At 42.8% G+C, this 26,826-nt stretch overlaps 2 protein-coding genes across 3 annotated transcripts; both read right to left on the minus strand.

The window, feature by feature from the left end:
- Positions 1 to 8,978: 8,978 nt before the first annotated feature.
- LOC124300647 (uncharacterized) lies at positions 8,979 to 13,264 on the minus strand. Of its 2 annotated transcripts, none has more exons than XM_046754944.1 (2): positions 12,244 to 12,305; positions 8,979 to 12,059 (listed from the first exon to the last, which is right to left on the minus strand). In XM_046754944.1, the coding sequence occupies exon 2, from the start codon at positions 12,019 to 12,021 to the stop codon at positions 10,381 to 10,383; it is 1,641 nt and encodes a 546-aa protein (XP_046610900.1). In that variant the 5' UTR covers positions 12,022 to 12,059; positions 12,244 to 12,305; the 3' UTR covers positions 8,979 to 10,380. The 2 variants fall into 2 exon arrangements, with proteins under 2 accessions (XP_046610900.1, XP_046610901.1); XM_046754945.1 differs by having other exon boundaries at positions 12,041 to 12,059; positions 12,244 to 13,264.
- Positions 13,265 to 18,541: 5,277 nt separating this feature from the next.
- LOC124299635 (kinesin-like protein KIF20B) lies at positions 18,542 to 22,810 on the minus strand. The gene has a single exon (XM_046752901.1). The coding sequence runs from the start codon at positions 22,808 to 22,810 to the stop codon at positions 18,542 to 18,544; it is 4,269 nt and encodes a 1,422-aa protein (XP_046608857.1).
- Between the last annotated feature and the right edge of the window lie 4,016 nt (positions 22,811 to 26,826).

Here is a 26,826-nt window from a genome sequence, read left to right on the forward strand (position 1 = left end):
CTAAAAGCGTGAAAAATTAAACATTTCCGATGAGACGAACCTAGCTGCAAACACACGCTCTGCTACGGAATCTACGTGCACCGCAGACACCGTGCTGAACACGAAACAGGAATGCTTGCTGAAATTTATGTACCGGATGTTGGGCACCTAATAATGTTATTTGAGTTGTTTAAGCGTGAACGCGAAAGCGAGCTATGCGGCTATCTGCCACCGTCACCGCCAACCTCATAACATATAAATAATACGCAGTGCCATTTCCGATGCCGTACTTAGTTTATTATTCAGAATTTTTTAACCGGACCGACGTCCGGCGTCGGTGCAGTGCAGCTAATACGTGCGGCAAGCCGGTGTCGTGGTAGTTAACACTCCTCGTGAATAACATGTACAAGATATTGTTTTTCCTGCGATATGCGAGTGTTCACTTTCTGTACTACGAAGGATGGCGTTTCCATGATTTTCTCGAATATCTTGTTTCACTTCACACAACGGCGGCGTGAAATGTTGCTTGCTTGAAGGGTCGAGCATTTGAATCGTAGCAACCGTCGGTTCACTGTTTTCCAGTAATGAGATCAATCGGCTCTCAGAGATTTTCAGGAGTATTGTACGTGAATATTGTTAATCCAGGATACTTTTTGAACATCGAATCAACGATAATCGTCGAGCTCCGTGAAAACAGGAGCAATGGGATTGAACTTTGTGGTTTCACAGCTAGACCGGGGACCACTTTCTCAGCCATGAGTCCCTCGCAAGGAGTGCGTGAGAGAAGAAGACGGCGTCTAGACGGGAAACTGTGCAGCCAAGATCAGTGCGCGGCGCAGGATAAATCAATGTCAAGTGGGGCCCTAACCTGACTCAAGCGAACAAGTTCGGGCTTTCAAACGTAAAATATCTCGAGAAACTGTCTGTCGTACCGAGTGCTGCTGGACGGTTGCCTCTTCAGGTTTCAAGTGGACCGTCTCCCCGCATGTTTACGCATTGTCAGCAATCGTTGTGTGCGCCTGCACCAGCGACGGCGATACGGACGACAAATTATACACGATTTGTTTAAACTCGTTAAACTCGCGAGTCAAGTTGGTCGGTAGTTGACGAGGGGAGTGTTTACGCGCTACCTTGTAAATTAGTCACTGCATGTATACCGCGATCCTCTCGCCGGGCTTAAATCCCTTCTCTAAGTCCTGGAAATCATCACTGTACGCATCGGATGCAAAGCAGAATCACGCCTTGATCCGGAAAATTCCATACCTCCCTTTTATCACAAAAGCTATTGCATACGCTTCTGTTGAGGTGAAGTGATACTTGCGGAAAAAAGCAGAAACAAATTGTCGATGTCACTCACCATCGATAATATACTTCCGATTACATTTTGAGCTTTTACAAAACGTTGCGCTTTCAGTTCCAACCAGTTTCTGAACAGAATAGCTTCTGTATTATACGTACTCTGAATTCGTCTCCGGAATGGTAATATTCCACGCCTTTTAAACGAATAATTGAACGAAAGCGTCTTCCTATCGATCATTCATCCTGACTAGCAAGATCTTTGGAAACAAGGTGTGACGCTGCGACTGGCTAGAAAGTAATTTCCCAGACTTCCTCTCTTCCACTGGCCTACCGTACAACAGAAAGTTGAAAGAAAACGAACCAAACGAAAAGCTTGGTCGACTCAGGACCCCGTCAATAGACTCATTGTCACTAATCTTCGAGGACTTTGGAGGCCGCCGTTGTATACTTGTAGTCGTTTCTCTGCTGGAGAGAGCGCCGTTGCAGGCATTCGAACTACGAAGTGTAGTGCACGGCACTCGCCTCGACTCGGGCGTCCCACAGAGAGCAGAGAGACGAAAGGGAAGGCCAGAGAGGCGTCTGGGCGCCAGTCTGGTTGCCACGGGAAATTGGGTTTGGGGCGCCGCGACGGGGACAGTAGGCCACTGGACCACTCTCGGCCAAGCTGCACTCCAACTCACCGCTGGATAAAACTAGCGTACGAATCCAGACCCGGTTGGGGTAGGCCCTGCACACACCGCGTGCACTGCATGTTCTTTCCCATTGTGTTCCGTTACGCTCCTGGCCTCTGTATTTGGCCCATTGATCTATGGTCGCGTTTCAGTCTTCCTTTACTCAAGATTCAAGGGTATCGGTATCCATATTGTGCACGAAGAGACTGTTTTGGCAGTTTAATTTTACTCCAGAAAAACTTGGCCAACTTGACGCGTAAGATCATGGAAACAGATACTGAATTACAATTATTTGTACCTACTTATGTACAAACTTATCGACGATTGTGTGACATTATTCAGTGCTTGTTGTATTCTGCGATACGTACGGTAATATTTCGGCAATACACGAAATCATTGAGGGTAATTGTGACCGCTGGGATTATCGGACAAATCTCAATGGCACTTGGCATAGCGTAATTGATCGCGTAGCACGTGTCGCCAGTCTGCGGAATTGGCCTCCCCCGCTTACCTCTCTGCAATATCTGCATTATCGATACAATTCGCAACACTGCGATCGAGGGACATAAATTACCAGTATGCTCTGTTCGTTGTTTTTTAGAATCGGTTGACAATGAATTATATCTGCAATGTAGGGTAGGATGTATCATCATTACAGGATTTGTAACTAATGATTTGCCACAGGGGAAACAATAGCATGGGGTATTTTCCTCCGATTGCGTATACTAACTGTATTTCATAATTAATGACCATTTACCTATCATCGCTACTGTATTCATTTTTCAAGTAGACACGATGGTGGATTAGGATTTGCAGGTTGTGAAAAGCGATGAAGTTGGAGATGGAGGATGGAGCATTTTCATTCGTGGGTGAATCGTGTAGGGAATTAATCTGTTTCCAATTAGTCAAAATTCTGAAGTCCCATTTTAATTGCATCTGACGGTTTAAGCGCGAAGACACATTGGCGCTGTCGCCCAGGTAGAGGCACTTCTGACAATCATGCAGTTAGTCACTCGACACTCCCTGCTGACTGTTGTAAAGCGGTGCCACTATCTCACGGACGTCGCGACGCCCCGTGTAAAAAGCATCCGCGTATCGGATCCCGAGTGCCTGCATACCTACCCTGAGCCGGTGAGTTGCGAGCGTATTACCGATTCACAAGTCACATAAATGATTCGTTCAATCCCATGCCTGAATTAATAAACACAAAACAGATTGCTACCGCCGACCGTCCTGACTAATGACGTATTTACCTTTTTGAGTTCTCTTCCCGCCTTCCCCCTCCTCTCTGTATGGCAGTAAATACGCGATGCAGTTCATTAAAATTTACTTTATGAACTCGAGCGTTGGCGCGTTCACTGTGCGCATAATAAAACCATGTTTCAATAGAGAAAATGTTACGCGTATACCTCAATAATAGCTGATTGCACTTTCTGTTGCAGTGAATTACAAGAAGAGAAATAAACGAATACAAAAGAAATTTTTTTTTAACAAAGGTGAACAACTAGCATCTTCACGCGTCGCTAGCTTCGTACCACGCATCGTTCGAATTGAATAAAACATATTTTGATGGTGAATCGGGGGTTGACTTTGGCTAAAAATCGTTAATACTCGCATTCGCTTACCTATATACACGTATGTATAATGCGGGTACGAATGAGTGTTTTTGTTTTATTCAAATTTTTTAGTATCAGAGAGCGAGCTTTCGGAGACGTGATAGATAAATCAAAAGTATAAAGTGGACGGTACACAATTTTGGCATATTTATGCGGACAATTTAGTGATACACATGCGTGATAGTCGATATTTCCATCAAAAGCATACCTACCTAGGACTCGTTCCCGGTCACGCCCACGATTCCCAACGATGCTTTATGATATTTTGGGGCGGGTTTGACAGCCAGGCACCGACCAGTTGTTGCTATTTATTCCCACATTACGTTGCTCTGTTACTGCGTTTCGAGTGTCACCACGTAATTTGCATTATAAGTGCCAATGTTGTCATCATGCTCGTCCATATTACCCGCTCATCCCCGCGGTTGACCAGTGCCGTGGAATTATCATTTTATGACCAAGATCAACCGAACCGTTGACGCTGCAGTGGAAATGAGTAAACGTGCCAACCTTATCATAATTTATTGTCCCCGTTTCATGTTATTATTACATTTGAACTTCTTTTTCGCATAATATCCTTTTTTCCATTCAGCATCCGTGATGCTCCAAGGAGGTACAGAACTAGGTGCGCAGTTCCAAATGTGAGCACAATTGACATCGTTTAATTGTTTTACCCCATTTGTAGAATTGGAAACTGAGTTTCAGGGATATATGTTTAATAGCCAAGCATTAGAGGAAATTGAGTCGATCAATGAAAAAGTTGAAAATTGATAGGCATAGGAAGTGAATAGAGAAAAAAATAAATGGAGATGGTATCTTTCGAGCTATGAAACTGCCAACGACCTGGTACAACTTGCTGTTAACATTATGCTTACCGTATCACGATATTTCGAGTGAATTTGAACATTGCAAGCCAGCGTGCGGAGAATGAACGCGTCGAAAGAGAAAGAGAGATAGAGCGAAAGGGTGAGGGAAAAGTAGATGGACTATGCGATGGCCGTGGTCAGTGGTAAAAAAGAGACTCCGATGAAGGCACTCGAAAAGCCCGCAAGCTGGCAAATGACCCCAAACAAATTTCCGGACACTGTTGAGCACTCTGCCGTTACAGGTGAGGCAATAAATTTCTCATCCGTTTGCCAAAATTTCAAAGTATTGAATTGGTATGTTTCGAATAAGAATCAGACGCGATCCGCGCTCTTCGCAATTGCCGATCTTGAATTTGAATTTCCAGCTACTCAAGTATATAGATGGATAGAACGTCTAAATCCGGCGAAGAAATTGTAGGTGGTATTCGCAAAACAAAGCAAGCCCGCGTTTGGATCGACGATTTGTTGAAATTTATCAGGCGCTGCTCGCAATTAGGCAAATAACCAGCCTAACGGAATAGAAACGGAAAGGATGCTTCGCGAGAATGGAAAATGGGGTGCAGGAAGGGCGTAACGACAAACAATCTCTCTCTCAACGGCAACAGAGTTTCATTTCATTTGTTCATCCCTCGAATTTTCCACCCCCTCCTCGCCCGCCTCTTGCCCTCTTGCCCTCTTGCCATCCTGCCACTCTTCCTTCCGTGTCTCCAACACCCTCTAATTTGCCAGTGTGCCCACGCCACCCCGTGCCTATCAAACCACCCACCCACCCAACCTTGTGCCACCCCCGTATCGTTGCGCTGACACACCGAGCCGTGATTTGGGTATCTCGAGGCTCCGATTGGTCGCTTCGTTTCGTACCAGCTCTGAAATCAGTTCTCCGGAATTGGCTGTGAGCCAGATTGATCATCTTCGTTCTTACGCGTTAGTATATAAACACACACACACACACACCCAATTTGTGGTACCTGAGCGGTGAGATAATGAGGGGAGTTAGTGCACGGTCTCAGAGACGCGGCAAATATCTTGGAGATTTCGATCTAAAGTACAGCTAATGAATGAACGTGTATTATAGTTGCAATAAAATGGCAGATAATAATAATTGCAGTTTTTACGAGGTCGTCTCGCGCCGTCGGGAATTCTTCGGGCAACGACCGCGCGGCGGAGATAAAGATTTCAATTCCAGGAATGAAAATCATTGATCAATTTAACAATTGACCTGAAATTCCCAGCCATAACGAACCGCCGCAGCCTTATACCTCCCACGCGAAACAACGATCGACGCATTTTCAGTCGCGTTTATACCGACCGACGGATTCGTCCCGTCACTAGTTCGTTCTCCTTTTTCTCCATATCTCGTCCTTCTTTACATTCTTCACCCAGCGTTTATTCCTCGCGCTCTACCTCTGTCGGTGTACTCTATACTTTTCATTTCCGGACTGGTGCGTAGGATCGCGTGTTCAACGTCTACGGCCACACGGTTGTTAATCGTATCTTCATTCGAGAAAGATGCAATCAACTCGGAGACACGATCAGGATGGCTCTTCGTGCCTTCGCCTTGTGTCATTATACCTCGAACCGTACATTGACGCCTCTTGTGTTCTCGCGCTGATGAAATTTCTAAACGATCCTAGTTGCGGGAACTTGAAAATGTGCACAGCATACGTAAAGCAATCCTTTGTGTGGTTTAAACATCAGTTAGTTATATTACAATATTTACAATACTGTCTGGTGATTGCAACGATGAGTCGTTTGTTGTACCGCTGTATACCTATCGTCGTAGTATTCGGCCTGCAATAGTTTTTGCTGAAAGCACCGATATAAAAATGATTGATGCCCGTTATTGCAACAACTGGGTAAGTATTACTCGGAGTGCATATCCTTGAAGATATAATGTAACAACGTGGGTTTTTCCCTTTGTTCAAAAGCAGTGGAGTGAAACGAGGAGAACGACAACAGAGCATGTACACCGAGTACCAACTTATCGACACAAATTAACAGAAGTGTGAGGGAACAGCTGAATATTAATAACCGGTCGAAGGTTTTTGCTCGAGTCGAAATATTCGGAATCTTCTTTCGCATATTAAACGTCGTCGCTTCATTGAGCTCGGAACTTATTACGAGCCTGTCGGCGCTTTGTGCCCACAATCGTAAGATCACTTGCAGTTCTTTTTGATTCTCTCCGTTTTTTTGTTCCTTCTTCGCCACTTTTTCTTCGTAGTAGGCGGTTAAGTCAGAAGAACTGCAATTGATGCGGCCGACGACTGAGATACACTGCTGTGAACCGACCGAAGACGAGTTTACGGAGCTGAGGGAGTGGGAAATGAATAATTAGTCACGCGGATTCACTGCCATTTCTCAGCTCTCGTATACGCATGCATTCCGAACGAAGTAGTACATCGACACCACGGCTTATACTTATATTATAACGGTTGCGTTAATTTACGAAAAATGGAAGCCGGTGTGAGGTTAAACTTCTGATAACTTTTGTGACTCAAATTTGCAAAATAGACTTTTCAGCGAGTCAAAGCTGATCTGGGCCTTGTCCCCTGCTTACAGCCGCTGGGGAAAAGATTAAAAATTTTGCTTTTTCTTTCTTTTGATTTTTTGATCGCAAAGTGGATCACTACGGCGGGTATAGCGGAAGACATGTGCATAACAAGACACACGATGTCGAAGTGGCTGCTCTGCGAGTGGCTATTGAAATTCCGAGTCCTGAAGCGGGCGGCGTGCGGCGCAGAGATATTGGAGGCAATGAGGCGGGCCACTTTTAACAAGACGACTCCACTCCAGGAGCCCGATATCCTCGATGCTCCGTTGTTATAGAATCCTATAAAATTACGAACCGCCCCTTGTCAGCGTGACGTCACTGATCCCAATTTACAAACGAGAGAAGGTTATAGACCACTTCCCGACCTCGTCCGCCTCTTCTTGTACATTTCGTTATGCGTACACCTACGGATGCTTTTGACGGCTGCATTTCCGCTCCATAATTTTCACGATTCTCCTAAACCAGGGTTCACGTTTTTCACGGATCGTATCGATCAACGGCGCCCTGCTTCATGTTCCGGGAAAACGGAAGACTCGTTCGAGGATCTGCTGCGGATCGCGTTGAAGAGATCCCTGCGGTTTTGGGTGAGTCGATTTTGTATCCTCTATCGGTCACCGTTCTGAAGTCGAGGACCCGGAGGGGGGCGTACAAGGCGTGCGTATTCTACGGCCGCAAAGTGCCCGGAGGCGAGCGACGCGAGTTCCCTCGACGCAACTTACTACGATTTTATTCGTTTTTACATACGGCCCGGTACGCGATAAGAAAATAACCGCGATATTTTACCTTTTTATACGACTGTTTTGCCTTGAGGTGTCGGCCGACTCCCGTTCCTCCCGCGTGGGAATATCAACTACAGGGATTTCACGTATGCCACTGATATGCGAAATAAGTAGCCTCGAGCGGCCTTCCTTCCGGCACGCTTTATTGACCTCAATCCCTCCCCCATTCCCGGTACCATCGACTCTCCTTCTTCGCCATCCCCAGCTTCGAATCTTCCCATGTAATACGCGCTCGTTCAAGCGTGCGGATAGGTGTGCTAAATGTATCATTTACAAGGTCCACCTGAGCCCTTGTTCGGCAAAATTATATTCATACAGTGTAAATGAATGTCAAAACTTTATGAAACTTAACAGCAGTAGCTGATTCGATTATGAGGATGCAAATTGATATTGTCAGTCTCGTTTATAATTCTTGTGGCCCCTTATTTTTTCAGAAAAGAAGTAAGCCTCCGTTGTGTAGATGCCCAGGCATGCGTTGTATTGGAGTTAGAAGTGGCCTGATTAAGGTTCATATGATGTTGAAACATTGCAGATCGTACCGAGACATTGTTGCCCTGTCAGGCTTTCAAATTGTACAGGCAATTATTAGTCTGAAAATTCGACTACTTAAGCCTATCTTGAATTAAGTCAAGTGAATGCGCGTTGCAATTCACCTTGCGCCGCAAACTTATCCTCTTGGCACTCTTCAGCACAGTAATCAATTTAGTGGTTCGCCAGACGATTACTAAGACGACGAGTGCCTACCAGATGTAACAACTGCTCCTCGAAATTAAAACAACTGGAGGAAGTATTTAAAGGTGATGTCGAACGTTCAGTCAAAAAATCTTAGGTGAAAAATGTCCGCTAATAAGTGCATTTGCGCAGCCGGCTCTAATATGAGTATATTCTGGGTTACTGTTTTAACTGTTGTCAGTCAACGGGAATAAGTTATTTTTGTTCCCTGATTCATCGTCCGTTTTTAAATACCAATTTATCCAGTCTTCTACTTTAGATGCCATGAAAACATACTTTATATTATATCCCTCCCAAATTCAAACTGTGTAGACCTTTTCGTTTGAGTCATAATTGTAGCTGATCTAGGTGAATGCCTCAAGCACTGTAAAAGAAAAATTGAGGGTGTACGGTTTGGATTTGTCGTTGGTGAGCCGTAAATGATGATCAAGGATGATGAACAATTTACACATGTATAATTTTTATTCCTTGCTTATCAATCATCATATATAGTGAGCATACAGGTGATATCTGTTTTAAAATACTATGGTTCTTTATGCGTCTTTCAAGCGTGTGCAATCAACTTTTCGAGTTAACGTACAATTTATGAAGTAACACGACTCCACCGGAATTTAGTCGATTGGACATTAGAAATACCTCAAGTCTGTTTGAGATGATAGAAATATTGTAATTCCGTAATGCGCTATATTTTAAGGATGTAAAGGCGTATAGGTCGAAATCATGCTAGATCAATGAAAATTATACAAATTGTTCTCAATTTTATTTTAAACACCTATAAGACTATAGTAGGTATGCAATATTACATAGATATGCTCCTCATCGCTCGAAATTAAGTCGAACAAATATTTTATTACACACATAAGTCCTTGAAAACTAGATAGATCCTGATCACTTTCGGTTGAAATTGGTCTATCAGTGATTACGGATATATCATTTAAGTTCGAACTGCTTATCAAGTGATTTTCAGATCAGAATGGTTCTAGAAATTATAAAATATGACTTTCGACATTTCTTGAAAATTGCTTTCATCGCATTTCCATGCTGTAATAGTTTACAGTTAACAGTGATTTGTGTCATTGGATAATCATTTATTGATAAAGCGGAAATACCTGTCCAATTTGACAAGTATTAATATACAGAAAATGTGAAGAATGTAATAATCCGAGATTTGGTTGTTTTAATATCTCTTTTCCCATTCATCTAATAGCTTGGCTGTAACACAAGAATATTCGTGAGGTACGACAGACTTTAATTAAATCTAATTTATGGGATCCACTAAATTATTCATCTCAATTCAAAAGAAATAGTTCAGTTACAAACGTAGGTTTGTTTTGCTGAACTGGTTGAAGTTTTTTACAGTACAACGGAATCCACCTGTATATCTTTCGCAAGCGTTGCCTGAATTGCCTGTGCTACAGTTAAGTTAACAAATGCAAACGGAGATCAACGATAAATTCTTTTATTGTAAAAGTTGAAAACGAATTGTTTCGTTATTGTAACGTAAATGGAAATGAGTACGAACTGCACACGTCAGTGTGGAAGAAGGATATGTATTTCAAACCCTAATAGTACCGAAGGTATCTACACTGTTCTCAATTTCATTTTGAGTGAAGATCGTGGAAAGGTCTAAAATTTGAAAATCTTGTTCCACCCCATCAGTTTTACCCTTTAATATAAAATATCCTACTATGACGATAATTTTTATAGGAAGGAACGAATTATATTCAAAAATTTCGAGATCAGTGACAGAAGAATTTTTGAAAAAATCGCATGAAATGAATGTTTAATTTAATGAATTGAACATTTTAATATGAATTGAATTAGAATATCTATATCGAATGCAGGTATGTTAATTGTTTGATACACTGCATTGGGAGTGGATTATACGCTCTAACACGAATGAGCTGTAGTTTTCGCATTACACATTACGTCAGTCGTAAACGCCAAGAGAATATCGTCGAAGAAAGAGTTAGTAACAGGTTTGAAGAGCTGCTTTGAGGTTGCCCCTTGGTATTCTATTGAAATTGAATTGTTCGTAGATTGAAAATAGTACTTCATGTCATTGACCATAGTTTCAATTACATTGCTGCATATATTACGTAATGTGAATATCGTATTATTAAGTTCGTATCTCATTTCAGTATTGTTCTGTTGGTGTGCTATTTTCATTAACGGTACATACCAACTATCAATCACAGCATGACTTAAACAGACTGCTGTATCTTTCATGATATCCATTTCCTGCAAGATTCCGGACAATTCATTTTGTTGGATTGTTCTTAATATAGTAAACAAACTCCCAACCATTGAATTGAGCGCAGCGTATGTTGAGCCCTGAACGGTCGCTACACTCGAAGAAGTTTCGGGGATGACTGTTTTCATTGTGTAATATGCACATTCGGTTAGTACCCTGAAGAACGTGTACGTCACATTTGCAGCACTGTCGATCATATCGGTTCCACTGTAATTCGCGCTGCAGGCATTTTTACGGATTTCGTTGAAAAAAACATCAAACCCTTTGTCGACAGCAGCGTGAGCTTTCTGACGTTGCATTTCTATTAGAGAAAAACCATCCGAAATTTTGGATTTTCGAATGAGACTGACTACTACGCGCAATTGTATAGCCTGGTACGTGAAAGATATTCGATATTTCACATTGGTGTTGCACTCAAGTTGGAGGTTATTGAGAAGAATCACACTTCTGCTGCTTGAAATTCTGCTCGACTGGGAAATCTGCCCAGCGAGAATTCTGATGGCGTAGAATATGTTCTTACATGAATCTTGACTTCTTTCTAATGATTTTTTCAAACATTGTTTCATAATCGCGTCCACTCGAACATCTTTCATATCGAAATTTCCAATAAATTCGTGAGCCTTCGTAATCGCAGCTGTGTAGTTGGAAGATGATTGCTTCTCCATCTCTTCAATTTTAGCCTGAAATCCTTTACAATCTCGACATTGCGCCAATTGCATTGCCTTGAAGATAATCTCAATCGCTTTTCTAACACAGCCGATAATTTCTGTCCGTGCGGGTTGGGATGTCCATGGAGCTTCAGGAGTAAGTGGGCTGAAAGTAATGTCTAATGCACCTATGAGTTGGTTTACCGTTTCATTCACAGCATCCGTATAATTTGCGATGGAATAATTGGACGACGAATAATTACCAGAATTAATGTTGTTCAAGGCGGTAAACATGTAATCGAAAATAATTCGGACAGCATCGCATATTCTTAAGTTAGTTGGTGGTTCGTGCATTTGAATCTGAGACATAATCATTGTGCTTTGACGATCCTTGGTCGAAGTATACACAGCAAGCAATCGCAGCGTATTGAACCAGGATTCAGACAGGGTTACCCATCCTGAGGATGCATTTACACGGCACCGATCGATCAAAGATTGACTATCATTACATCCATGCCCGGTTCCTTTCATAGTGCCAAGCAGGGTCTCAAGTCCATTGAAAACAGGATCTATTGCCCATTGGGCATGCTCAATTGCACTGATTTGACATTTCTTTAAGAGATCACCCATATAGTCTGTGGATGTTTGGTCGTTTGTAATTACCCTGTCTAAAATTTCATACCGATTTTTTATTTCAGACAAAGATAAGCTTCTGTAGGTATCATGTAAATTTTGCACCACGGAATCACTTGTAGATTTGCTGAATCTTATTTCGTCAAAAATGTAGCTGCATACTTGATTCACTGATTCGGATATTGAAAACCGGGTAGCTATAGCAGTCGATGCAGTTACCTTATTTATTGATGAGGTTACATGTTCAAGCACATCATACGCTGCATTGTAGTAGGATTTTGCTTTCTCTTCGGCCATGTCGAATTTGCAGCATTCACATCCAGTATTATTGTCAACTATTCCACAAACTGATTTTAGTTTGAAATCCATTGCATCGAACTCCGTTTTAAGACCTGCTTCTATGTTATTCAGCATCGTGTCTTGGCCCGTTTGTATAAGAATGATTTGTTCCAGTAAACTATCAAAATTTTTGTCGGCCTTGCTATAAGCCCAAAATTCAACTATATAGTACAGAATATATATTCCACTTGTAAACAACTTGAGTGTATTATTCTTTCTTTCGTTCAACGCGCAGAGACAATCCTCACTATCAGAGGCAGATCCGGTAAAGGCCTTGAGCATGATCAACATTGCCTTATAAAATCCATCAATTGCTCTCACGCAGCGGTCAATTGCTTTGGTTTCGGTATGATTAATAAAAAATTCCATACCAGGTTGGAGTGCCTGGTAATTTTGCATTCTCATGTAAAGGCTCTTGACGACAGTAGTGACTCCAGATGTAATGGAATTCTGCCTTTTTTTAATGTTATCCATAATTTGGGAATTATTCATACTGTCCTGGTTATTGCACCGGACATTTGATATTTCCGTAAGTGTTTCAATAAGTTCATTAATGACTTCACGCACCCCAAATTTTATGATGTATTTGCTCATTTCAGGTGTCGCAGAAGGCTCTATCCCAGCAAATGCATCGTTAATTAAATACAATCCCTCCAAATTTCCACTATTCATTGCCTCTTTTAGTTGCATTAATTCATAGCCGATATCGTGACAAGGATCTTTTCCCTCAATAAGGGCAATAATTGCAGACTCCATGAAAATGAAAGGTTTCTCGTTGGCAATGCGAAATTTCTCTTCCGAGATCTCCTTGTAATTTTTAAGACCACACCAGTTAGGCGATTGTCCAGGCGATGATAACACTCCGAGACAGCATTGTGCTGCCATTGCGAGCATCACTTTAAAGATACGACGGTTTTCCATTTTTTTCGGAATCTGACTCTTTAATGCCGAACCTTGCTTATATATAGCTCTGTGTTCTAAATTTGAATTACTTCATATTGATACAATTGGTGTATAATTCGTTGTCAAATTGTGTACACAAGTAGGTCGATATTCGATGGTGTTGCAATTGCATACATACACTTTGGATATTTTAATGATTATCATGTGAACGTTACCTGTCGATGTGGCACTCGTCGCGCAACCCAGTTTAATTTTCACTCAAAGCATATTTGCAAGCTATAAATATACGAACACAAAAAAACTGTAAATTATTACTTTATTTTTTCATGAATAAAGCTGACTGTTGATACAATTTTCAATGGAGTTTACGCATCTGTAATAACTTTCATTGTATCACCATCATTTTGCCATACGATATCGGCAGCGGTAAACGCGCGTCAATTCCATATTTTTATAATGCGGATTTCTTGCAATATTTACATATTTATTGCAGTGGTTGAAGATTTCAACAAGACAAAGAACAATAATCTATACTCGAGAAAAAAGGTAATCTATCGCCAACTACCCGGCACTTGGACGGCAGGTGTACTTCGTTGACCCTCTTAAGCATTCGCTCAAATTAAAACATACATCTGTCCAAACTAATAACTCACACTTGTCACAAAGTCTGAGTTATTTTTCACTATGACTGTTTGCAAAAGAGGCAGACATTGCATTACTAATCATCTCATATGGAATCGCTTGAACTGGTCAATCACCCGCGGTATCATCAAATTCAATACGTCTTTCCCACACGCTCCAGTTACTATTATTTGAACACGCTAATATTTTTGGTAGACAGGTGTTCAATATTGATAAGCAACAATATACAAAAGTCAACCATGTGTTAAAAAAGTTGGATAGGTTAGTGGTGTTGTTTTAAATTTCTGTTTCATCACTTCCATCGCAAATTACTTGCACCACGATTAATAGCTGTTTGATAAAACAATTTCAAACGGATAGGAGAAAAGTTGAAAACAAGTAATTAATCTGGCTGAATATGTTGGGCGAGCCAACGAACTTCCCGCTTGTTTCATAGTTTCATTAGTGAGATTTCATAATTTGACCTTTTTCTTCAATTTTGGTACCGAAACAACTTAAAAACCACTGAACGAAACATATACAAAATCTAACAAGTTCTGAAATTGGTTGATCCGTGCTCGAGATGTCGTCGGTCAACAAGTTGATTACGGAGCATGAGCATATTTCTATCTGAGAATGGTCGGAGGTGATTCTTTGGACCTTGAAATGTGGAGATGGATTGGAAATTTCAAAACTTCACTTACACGGCGAGTAATTATACAATAACTCTCCTTATTTTCTTTTTCCTCCGAAAGAAAGAGGAACGGAAAGTGAAGATACCAGATTTCTTATTAGCATGAAGAAAATGAGAAAGCAACAGTGCTATATAAAGTAAGAAAAACTGCGTCACCGCGTCAATCTCCATCCGTGGAAATACCGGTATTATAAACTCTGAACGAATAAAATACACTATGATTTTAAGGCAGCATGTGAGAAATATAAAGATGAATAACAAAATACATTTATAGTAACTGATGTATCTCACGGGGAAGATTCGACCAGTGCAGTGCTTCACAGATAAATCTGCAGTGTGAATAAAATTCCTAAATGAAAATGATGTACAACACGCTGAATAATAGCATACGGCTTACACAGTTTCTCGTTACATTGAAATGCGTCAACATCGACGTTGCAGCGCTGCAGCGTACAGAAATGAACGAAATAAGCAACGGGCCAAAAGCTATCTCCGTTTCTCTGCCGACAAGAAATCCCGCAGTCCCAGACTATCTCGTATTGCTGCCAGACCTTTCTGCCCTTTGCGAACTCACCCCTTTCTCTTCCGCAGGCGCGGTGGTTCGGGGAGAATACTGCCAACATCTCCGGTCGAATCACATTACGTATTATTGCTTATTGTTCGGCAGTCACTAGTCGGTCAGATCCTACCATCGCCTTCGACCACAGCGCATCCCCGAGTTACAGGATGTAACTTGTTACTTAATTTTTTCAGATACTTACCCAGCGGTGGCCAAATTACAACAATGCGTTCAAAGATTTTTAATCCGTTATTGTTACATTACGAAAAACCAGCCGTTTTGTCATGGCACGCCTGTCTTGGAAATAATATTTGTATTTTAACCACCGAATGATTGCTCTTCTGTACACTTCCCTGCGTGTGTACAGAGATTGGCTGACTATGATTACTTTTGCCAGAATTTACATCACTTCGGTTCTGTAACGTGCATTGATTTTTACACCTTTATAAATTGTAGTTAAATGTGTACTGGGTTGCACTGATATAGATTTCATTGCTCGATAGAATGAGTCGCTGGATGAAGACTATGGACAAAGTACAAATATCAATAGTATTAAAGAAAGCGAAAAGTATGTAATTGAGTTTATAGGACATATTTAAGTGGAACCATAATACGATCTATGTAAAAAAGCAAAGACTCGGAGACTGCACGAAACTAGCGAGTTTTCTAATTTTTTTACGTTTTGGCATTAGTAACGCTTGATTCAGCACTTGCTGCTCGGACAGTTTCATTTGTTTTGCACAGTGAAATGCGTAGTTTTAAAGGGAGAAAATTCTGCGACAAATTGTTTCAAAGATGGCGTTGATGCGGAAAGAGGGTTTACACCGATACCTGGTTGAGTTGGTAACAAACTTAATAGGATCCCGGAGAGACGAGGCTAGAATATATTTGACGAGGAAAATTCCATGGCAAGATTCAAGAAATGCCGCTGGTCTAAATCAGGGGGTAAATGACACGCGAAATATAATCCATAGCTTCACCCAACTCCTGAACGTACCTTGGACCCCTTTATTCTGATAATATAACTCCTTACGCTCTCTCTGTCTACGTCAATCCCACGGACCCCCGTCTTTGTCGCGTTCAAATTGTGCGTAACTATGACAATAGTTCGGTCGAATTGGAGGAATTAATGAAAGCCGGAGAGAACTGAAGGCTGAAGGCCTCCCTTCCTAGATTCCACCATTGTCGCTGGAGGAGCAGCTAATCGTGACAAATACTGATCCAGGATTGCCGAATTATAAACTAATGTCTCGCGCAAACTTTGCCGAATGGAACCCCTTCCATCCTTCCTGCCTTCCTGCCTGATTCTCGTCTCTTACGGCTTCTCTTCAAACCTCGAGCACACTTATGAAAGCTAGGGATGAATCGCTCTTAATAGAATAGCCCGGGAAACGGAATATCTCTTTGACGTCTTTCTCCATTAGTTATCCCCTACCCAGTGGTTGTCAAATTACAAATCTGTCGCGCATTCGTTAAATCGTCCCTTTTTTTCAACATATCCTACAACACTCACGCTAGTTAAGGTTCGTCGTAATAATCGATTAACGGTTCAGCATATATGTAGTTGGAAATGTGGACGTTGCCGTACATTAGATTGTGAACGTGATGCAAGCAACGGTTCATCAGTTGAGTCTTGCGGATAAATTTCCGCGCTGCCGAGCTGAGAGGTCGAAGGTCTGGGCGAGGATGGGTTTCTGGCATCAACGGACTACCGGGAAGTAAAACAGCCGCCCAGTCAGCCCAGGCAATGCTCAAGTCGAGAAGGGAGGCAAGGAAATTGGATGATATTTCCCGCAACGATCAAATCTTATTGCCAATTGAAAGAGGAAACTTCGCGGTACATTTGCCGCGTGGAATTACCAGCCTCCAGAGGTGAGTCGGTGAAAATGGCCTTCAAGATCCACCCCTGAGAAAACCGCTGGCCACTAGCTACCATGCCCCAATAATGAGCATGTGGCGCTACTCAATTGAATGGCAAGGAAAAACAAACTAACGAAATTACAACGAGTCGGCGTGTCTTATACGTTGCCAGAGCTGATTGCGTTAAAAAAAAACCTCGAAACCCCGTCACTATCGTTCTCGACATTCTTGTGGTGACGTGCACCGTTTTTACTTTCCGTAGCACCGTTTTAATTACGTAAATTTCCTGAAATTCGACGCAGCAGTCCCCCTGTTACGGCTTTACTGTGCTGCGGTTAGTTTGCTCATTCTGAGCCAATAATAAACAAAGTTTCACTCCCATCGATTAGTGATATTATTGGTTTTCTGTCCGCCCCTCTGCAGCCGATCGTCGCTACAGCACCGAATGTGGTTTCGATTTTTGTTACAATAACATCTCGTAGCACCCCAGCTAACTGGATGACTGCTTTCTGCAGGGGCCAGCCAGGGGTGATCAGATTTTATTGGCAATATGCTATCATTTCTGATATTAGACGTCGCCGACGCTCTTAGACTCATTACATCAGGATGGTTCTACGTGATCTTTTGCACACGAGTGCATGGGCTGTTTTTATGGGTCTCTGATTGGAAATTATGGCCAGCTATATGTGTATTGGCGTCGAAAAGTTTCTACCGTTATTCCGAGAGATCGCGAATGGAATCGATGTAAGCAAGCCAAACTCGTAACAACGGTATAAGGATTAGGACGGACTGTCGTATAATGTAATTTACTTAACTATGACACCTTTTTTGAAATGCCGTTTATTTTAGTTCATTATAATCGTTTCATGATCCAATTGTTTTTACTGTTATAGCAATTCGTAAGATCAGTGTTACAATATTATTAACGCACGATGAAAAACAAAAGAATTGAAATAAGAAACATCAATAGCATAACGTAACACATTTGTCAACTCTGAAAATCCTCTCTATTTAATCCGAGAGTCCTATAATCGAAGAGAACTTATAGCTTCACAGTAATGAATTATGCAAAATTACTCGAGTAATTGGCATTCGCTCACTATGCGAAATTAGGGAGAAAACATTCCAGGTTAGGATTACGCAGCGCGGAATTCTGTCAATTTGTAGAATGATGTAAAAATTAGGTCAGCATAAGAAAGCTACCACAGTTTGTTGGTCCAATCCATTTTTTCCGATCAGTTGTCTTGTCTTTTCCATACTCCCGTCAATTGTATTTATGGCGGCGCGTTAGACTTGTCAAATAACAGATTTGTAGACTCTTGTGAATAATGAATTGCAGGGTTTCTCACTTCTTTCGAAACACCTTAACGGTCTCGCAATGACCGTATCGTTTCAGCTTTTAGACACGTTCAAAATCTAAAGAATCATTAACGCAATTGTGAGATGGTTCGTAATTTGGTAATTAAACACAAAATCAGTTTATTCAATTTCTCACAATCAAATCTCTAAGGTACATACATCCTGACGTCAATCGAGTACTATCAAATCAATTCGAACAAATGAACGATAACAATAAATATTATAATCATAATATCTTGGGAACGCAATACAGTCTGTACCTCAGGTGGCTCCAAACGCGAGCCTGTGTCGTTTATGTTTGATCGGGTGATCAACGTATCTCTGAACATTAGAGATGCTTCTTCAACAGGTAGGACTGGGGTTATAGTTTTACTTTGACAATCGAACGACGCTGATTTGGCATCAAATTGGTCAGCTCCACTCTGCCGCGTTGGCGTCGACGCTGCGAGAAGGTCCACTCTGGTTGGAGATGCTCCGTCATCCAAAGAAACGTCGCTATATTTGCAATTGGGTTCCAAATTTTTTGACAATCTCTGATCATTGTTCTTCTGATATTTCTCGATTTGTTGCTCTCCAAGGAACTTTCCGTCTTTTCGGATAGTATCTTTCGTTTCGGAGGCAATTTTTTTCATGTTTTCACGAACGTGCTTAACATCTACTCCGTCTATTTGGTGGAGATTTTTTTCGACAATAAGAAAGCGTTCTTCATCCTTGACTAGTTGCAAATCAGTAAGTGATTGATCATTCGAGGTGTGACCTGTGTCGTTATTTTTGAACTCTTGTAGCAGCCAGCTTTGTATTTTGCTTTCGACGGATGACAGTCTTTCCATGTTGGCAAGCAATTGTCTGTGATGATGGTCTGCCTGCAACTGACACTTCGCTAAAATATCTTCAGATGTTTTGGCTCTTTGCTCTAACTCGCTCAACATGTGGATGCTACTCCTCAGCGTCACGTCCATACTTGCTTCCATTGGCGGCATCTTGATCAGATCCCGATGCTTCAATTCAGAAATTTCTTTCTGCAACTCATCGATTCTCATCTCATGCTCATTGAAGTATACTGTGGCAGTTTTTTCGGATTGTATGTTCGTTTGTGACAGCTGTTTTTCAAGCTTCGATACTTTGTCGTTCAAGGAATCTAAGTAACGCCTTTCCTCGTCTTGTCGGAACTTGACGTCTTTTTCAAACGCTTCCATTTTTGCCTCGCAATTTACTACCTTTACTTCCAATTGCACAAAAATATCTGTTACTCGTGCATCCTTTTCCAAGTTGTTAAAACTGAGTGATCGTAGTTCCGTCTCCGTTGATATTCTTCTATCTGTTAGTGGAATTTCGTTACTCTCAAAACTAGCTTCGACGATTTTTACTTCCTGCTTGGCATTTTCTGGCCTCTGGAGAATTGGTTTTCTATTCCCCAAATTATCAAATTTTAACTGCAACCTATCCAGTAGTTCACCCACCGAATTTTTAATATATAACCCAGTAATGCTCGGTTTACTATTTCTGCCATCGGTTTCCAAATCTGTACCTACTGGTTCATTAATTCGTTCCATAGTTTGATTTTCACTGCTCATGGTCACTGCAATGCCAGAATCATCTATACCGCTGGCAGTACTGAATTTGAAAGAGCTTTGATATTCGTTACAAACAGAACCGTCAGTGTTATCAGTGCTACTAGCATCTTGCCTTTGAAAAATTCCCTCGTTTAGCGAATCCAAACTCATAATTCGGTCTCTGGTGTTTTCGAACCGTTTCGTTGTCACAAATTCACCTTGAATGGGTGAATTTTCTATTTCAATACTGGTTATTTCCCTATTTATTTTCATGCCTTCAAGTCCAGTCACGGTTAATTCACAATCAGCATCATAAGGAAATAGGCCGAAATTGTGCTCGGTAGGATTAGAGTTCTTCTGAGCACGAACGCATCCAACTTTATGCATCTTGTTCAGATCTTCAACCGCGCCCATTAGGTTCAACCGAATAGATTCAGATTTCTTCAACTCTCCCTCTGTGTAAATCACTCGCGCTTCAGCATCGGCCAACTGCTTGGTTTGGCACTCTAATTTTTCCGTAATCTGGTCTAGCCGCTTTGATCGTTCCGCCAAGCACACGCTCGATTGGTCCAGCTGCTCTTCAAGGTCGTCGATCTTCTCGGCATGCTCAATGAGATTCGCGTTCGCCTCGATCAATTCTTCCTGCATACGACGGGCGTCTGAAGTTATCCTAATGTACTCCTCCTTGGCCTCGTTTAGAAATTCTTTAAGATTTTTAATGCGCTCCTCTCTACTGTTGAGTTGCCTCTTTAGTTCCTCGGTGAAATGCGCTCCGTCATCCTTACGTCGAATATCATTTTCAGCTGCTTCCAGCATTTTTTTCACGCCCCTCAGTTCCTCCTTGAGGAGTGACAGCTCGAAGACAGCTTTATTTTTCTCGGCAATTGCATTTTCCCTGGCTGATCTGAGCTCTTTAATTGTCTCTTTAGAAACGAGAATTTTCGCAGTCAAACTGGTATTCTCAGCCTCCATTTCTCGGATATCGGCTTCCCTGTCGTCAACAGCATCGCCGTCGTCCCAACGCCTGCGTTTCCTACTGTTCAGACAGTTTAGCTTTTCTTTGTAAAAATTTTCCACTTGGTTCACCGACCAGGCAAGAAGATGCTCCTGCTGCTCTTCCACGTCCTTTGAACGACTCATCCAGCTGGCCTCGAGGTCGTTTATCAACCCGGTATAAGTGTTGGCCATTTCTTCGCGAATTTCCAGATCCTTGTCTATCATAGACTTTTTCAACTCTGCGTACTCTTCCTGTAATTTTTCGTGTTCTGCTATCAAATCCTCGTAACATTCGCGAAGAACGTAGTCGCAGTTTTCGCTCTTTTCCGGATAAACTTCGTGCGTAAGATCTTCTACCACTGCGTGATCCCAATCGGTATAAGTTTTCACGCTCTGCGAAACGGCCCGCGAAAATCTTGTCGTGAACATCTTCTTCTTAACCTCCTTAGCCGGTTCTATGATAATTTTTTTTGCGATGGCAGAAAAATTTAGCACGTTTTGCGTCTCGGCGTACAAACTTGGCACAGGGTTCACATTGACGATCAGAGTGATCTGCTCCTTCCCGGATAAAGCTTTCTGAAATAACCGTGTCAATTTTGATTCGCGGAAAGGTCCGAGCAGCTCCGATTTTTGCCTCAACGACTGTCCTTCCCATATAGATTTCAAACATCTGCCAAGAACCAACAGACTCGTATTTATATTCTGCGTCTCCTTGAGTCGATCCCCCACGTTTTTCGTCATCTTCAAGCGTCCTGATCCTGCCAGATCGCAGAAAGACAAAGCGCTGACTTCGACGTCCTCGGTCGCGCTCTCCGCGTAATACTTGAGGAGTTTAATCGTGAATATACAGTGCGAACGAGAGCTTCGAAAATTCAGCGCCGTGGCTGCGGTCTTCGACCTGAACTGTCCGGCTAGTAAAACCTGATATGCCTCTTCATCGGAGTTGACGTAGACCATTCTTAAGTCCTTGATAAATGTCCTGCCTTGTTTGTCCGTCACCATTTTTAACGGTACTTTTTTCTTCTGGCAGTCAGTTGACAGCAGATCATATATAGCGTCGTTGTAGATCTCGGCGAAGGAAATCCAAACTGAGTACATAAGGTTCTCATTATGAGACAGCGTCGAATCGCTCTCTGTCGCTCTGATCGTCTCCCGCATAGTTTGGTAGGCGTTAATAAATTCCGTCTTCTCCGGAAACGGGAAAGAGAGCAGCTTGTCTCTTATCTCGAGTTCGCGCACTCGCTCCGTCGAGCTCAAACCAATAACGTGACTCTGATAAATCGGCTTGTACCACGGCGTTGACAGCGTCGAGTTTGCGTTACGGAACACGAAATTAATACTCAATGGAATGATCCCGGGCGCCGAGGGGACCCCGTTAAGGGTGTAAGACTTTCCTGAATTGGAAGTGCCATAACTCATGACAGTCGAGCTTTGTCCGGCTAAGAAATCCTCGACCTGAGGCTTGATCGCTCCGTCGAACAATTCCTTCTGGGTGATGGACGGCCCGAAGGCAGACGTGAAGGTAAATGTTCTGCACACCCTTTCGTTCGCCTTGACATTCTTCAGGGATCTCGTGCTTACGTCGAGACTCGGGAATTTCGTTAACAACGTTGTAGAATTGACGATGGTATAAGCGTCTTCTTGTTCCTTTGTAAGCTCGATCTCTGGCGAGAAGGGCTTCAATCGAAGGTAAACCTTGATCGTCTGCAAGGCCATCGGTTCCGATCCAAGTGTCATGATGGAATCCTCTTCAGATTTGTTTAGTCCTATCTCGTTCTTCTCCTCTTCGAAATTTGTGTTTGATTGGGATTCACGGGAGGCAAGGGATACGGTTTCTCGCCTTTCAAGGGCATCTTGGCTACCTTGGCTATTCAGAGCAGAATTGATTTCCTTGTTGTCCATAATGAACTGTTGAAACAATTTACGTACCGAGGGTCTGAGACTGCTAGATTTCTAATCTTTCGCGAGCAATTTTCAATTCCTACGCACTCATAGTTTTGACTATCACAAACCGTATCGGAAATTGCGGCTCGATTTTTAACTTAATTACCGCACCGTTCGTACATGAATTTCAGTATTTATTCCATGCCACTTGGAAGATTTTTCCGCGACCGTGCTTTACGTCGAACTGTCAAATAGCAGCAATAAGGTTAACTGCATCCAGAAGGCATTCAGTTTTTACTTCTACACTCGTGTTACACTAACATTCTGCTTTGCTTTTTTTTTTTGTATTGCGCTAACACGATCATGCGAACGAACGTGTGCTTCAATTGCCAAGGAGAGAGCCAATTCACAAGAAGTACAAGAAGGACGATTTTTTATACTCTCAATTCTCGAGCTGAGAAATGGCGTTGAAAAGCACGTTGACAGCTATGGACTTGTATGTAGGAGTCTCGGAGTCGTTAAGTATTTACGTTATAAGGGAGACATCACTTTTGATCTACTGCAGCCTCGTATATACGATGCTACCTGACTTATAGACCATAAAAAGCTCGAAGAGTATCTCTCTTCTGGAACGGCCTTGGAGTCGTAAGACGCAACGGTATGAAAAATAACAGCCCAGACTCGGCTGTATCGGGCGTTAATGTTTCTACGGGGATTGATGCCGACCTTTATGGGATATTTATTTAATACTGACAAATTCCCTAACCTCGCCGTGTCGGTAGCCACTTTTTTTATGGCTTCTTTAACGGCTGCCGAGGAGAGAGTTTTGAAGACGAGCGAACCAGGGCCTGAAACTTTAACCGTTTAGAATCGGGGAAGGTGGAAGGATTTGAAAAATCGGATGGATTTCATTCTGAAAATGAAAGAAACAGCGAGACGGTCTATTCAAATCCTAGAAAGCTGGCGAGGAGCTGGAGGGACTGGAAAGTACAACACCTGCGAAGGAGAATTGTCAGTTTGACGAGCTGTCTCATTTCTTGCGAAATGTGATCCCGCATAGGGACGTGAGAGAGCAGAGCAGAGCCTCCGTCACATACCTTGCGGTATCTCGCAATTCTGAAAATATCTTCAAAGCAAACAGCAATTTATATGCGCCTCGGTCGCCCCATTAAGCGTGGCCAATCAAAGCTAGAGCTAATAGCTGGGCGTCTATTTGAGATGGGATTTGCGATGCTGCGTATCTGAACATCGGAATCTATTGGACACAGACAAGCTCTGTCTCTTTGGTCGAGTATTCCCCTTGCCGTTACTCGACGTTCATCTCGCCCCACAATCGGCTCCTTGTATCGACAGACCCGCCTTTGCCTGTGGCGTTTTGTTTTTTCGCTCGCGACTTTCCTTTGGGTCTTTGCCGCAGCTTGCATCGCCCCATCGCCCGCGTAAAGCTTGCCGCGAGAGCTTTTTCGGCAGCTAAACGTGCACCGCACGTTGTTCATCGTCTGTCTGACTGTCTGTCTGTCCGTCTGTCGGGAATCTCGCGATGCCCCCGCTGGTGGTCTTTGACGACGAGTCGCGAATCGTTTCGTCAAATTTTCCCTTTTCACGAAAATCATCCCGCATGAATACACGACCAGCTCTACCTTGCGCTTCATCCTTAAACCTAAGCCTGCACGTCGGATGTCGTAAAATCGAAGAAATATGTGTTCTCTCGAGTTAATTTTTCGTCGAAAATGTACAACGCGTAACGGGCGCTCAGCGTTGGGAGAGAAGTTGAAGCGGCATCAGCGAGAGCAACGGCGGCAGCTGCCAATATCTACTCATCAGCGCGTAGGGCGACGAAGAGTGCAGGGGCGTTATGAAGGAGCGTGGAAGGGCGGGCGAAGGCGAAGGCACGTACCACGCGTGTTTCAAATCAACTCAAATAATAACGATGAGCTGTAAACGGCACTAACGGGGAACCGGCCAGACTGATCCCAACTCTAGATAGATTTCCTACTTGTATCCGCGGTTGAGGCCCACGCGCAATCGGCTCGACTTGCCTCTTTAGTTGTGGTAATACACGCGTCTAACCCGAGCCGACATCATCTGCGCTTATCGTTAGGTGTTTGGATCTTGTGCCGCATACCGACTCACAGTGAACGTCGGCCACGCGTCCTCATTCTCAATTGTCCAAACGGATGCGGGTGAGCCGCACCGCGCCCTGCCATATCCCGCGTAAGGACTTCGGTGACGTCTATCGAATGAGCAAGTCGAACTCAAACTCGTCATTTTGCTCACCGATGGTATTAAAAACTGATCAGATCTCGCTCCAGGAGTCAGCCCCTCGTCAGCCCGCGTTACAACGACTCTTTTAAAGTCTAAAGATTGACTCAGAGTCTCTCCGCACATCACAGACGAGTGCATGTGACCAATAGAATTAACGACACCAGCTGTCGCCGAAAGGAAAAATTGCTTTTAGATCATCTGTTCAAAGCGACCTATTATAGAGTTACTCTTGACGATGTATCTTAATTAAAGGGTATAATTCGAGTGTTATTAATACATGAAATGACGGTTATTATGATCAACGAAGCGGCGCTGCCCGCTTTATCTGGTTATGGCATCTCCTTGGTACAGGATACGACAAAGCTCCGATAATTCAGGACTTTGCTAGGTTCACTGTATAAGGTACGCCTCGGGCATCGAAGCCCTAAGAGTGGCTATACTGAAACTATTTGCGATGGAGATCTGAGGCTTAGATTTTCGCGAGGAATTTAGCCCCAACTCGGTCTGCTGATGCGCTTGAGAACCACTGAGCTAACCATTTAAGCTGTTTGTTAGGGCAACGGCCACGTGCCAGATTTGAAGAGGATAACAGGCACCGATAGTTCTGTGCACCGTTCACCGTCTGTGTAGCTTGGAGCCCGAACGTCAGTCACTAAGCCACCCTTTTGGCTTCCGATAGTTTCACCCGGAGATCTCTTCTTTTTCTTCTATTTCCGTCATTTTAACTCCTGCTCGTTGACTGGAATGATTTAATTTGGTGGCAATGATCCTCGCATAATATTGAGTGCGTATGAATTGGCAATATGATGAAACGTCGTTGGATGATATCGGATAAAGGTTCCTCTGAGGAAAATCGAGATATTATATTTATCCATTTGTTTGCAAAAAGTCTCATAAATAAGATCCCTTTGACGAGCCGGTCTGAGCCGAGGGAAGCTGGGGAGAAGAGGAGGTGGGATGGGGTACATTAAGGCGCTGGTAAGATTGAGCCAATACGCTTTCGGGCTGTCGTCAGTATTCCCAATTAACGAGATCCTTTCATCAGCTGAGATCCGAGTGAATTGACAGAGAGAGAGAGAGAAGAAGTTGAAAATGAAGTAAGACGGCGATAGGAAGGCAGTGGAGGGGTATTTATAAATATGATAATCATAAAAAGAAGCATTAACATCGATGAAGCGGCAAAGCAGATTCCTTCGAGATAGTGTAACGGGGGTGAAATTGATGGCGGAAGGTGGTTCGGTGATGGGGAAGGAGAGGAAGCCAGTTCGTGCCACGCGTAATCTAAAGGGAATAATTAATGCGGATCGCAGTGGCGTAGAGGCGTTGATTGGCTCGAGATTAAAATATCTCTCGGTTTCTCATCTCTCACCGTCTTAACAGTATAACAGAAAACCAACTTGCACGAATGAAAAAAAAATTCTAAAAATTCACCTTATATCACCGATGAATTTATAATTAGCAAAATATTATTATTTTCCCTCAAGCTTCATTCAAGAAAGAAGTTTAATTTCGGAAATTCCACTGATTCCTGAAATTCGGAAGATTCACCCGACGCTTCCCTATGTCGTTGTTGACAACATCTGGAAACGTGTGACTATTTTAAGTATATCACGAGTGCCCGCCAATGCCTGATAAAAGTAGCGATGAAGCAGGTGAGACGACGGGTGGCGGTGCGTGGGGGTTGTCGTCGAAGGAGTGGAGACATTATAGGGGCGCCGACAGAGCTGATCAAAGACGATGGAGCTTTGAGGAGGAAAATTGGCAAAGAG

The sequence above is a fragment of the Neodiprion virginianus genome, chromosome 3 (genome assembly GCF_021901495.1).
Source record: "Neodiprion virginianus isolate iyNeoVirg1 chromosome 3, iyNeoVirg1.1, whole genome shotgun sequence".
Taxonomy (NCBI): domain Eukaryota; kingdom Metazoa; phylum Arthropoda; class Insecta; order Hymenoptera; family Diprionidae; genus Neodiprion; species Neodiprion virginianus.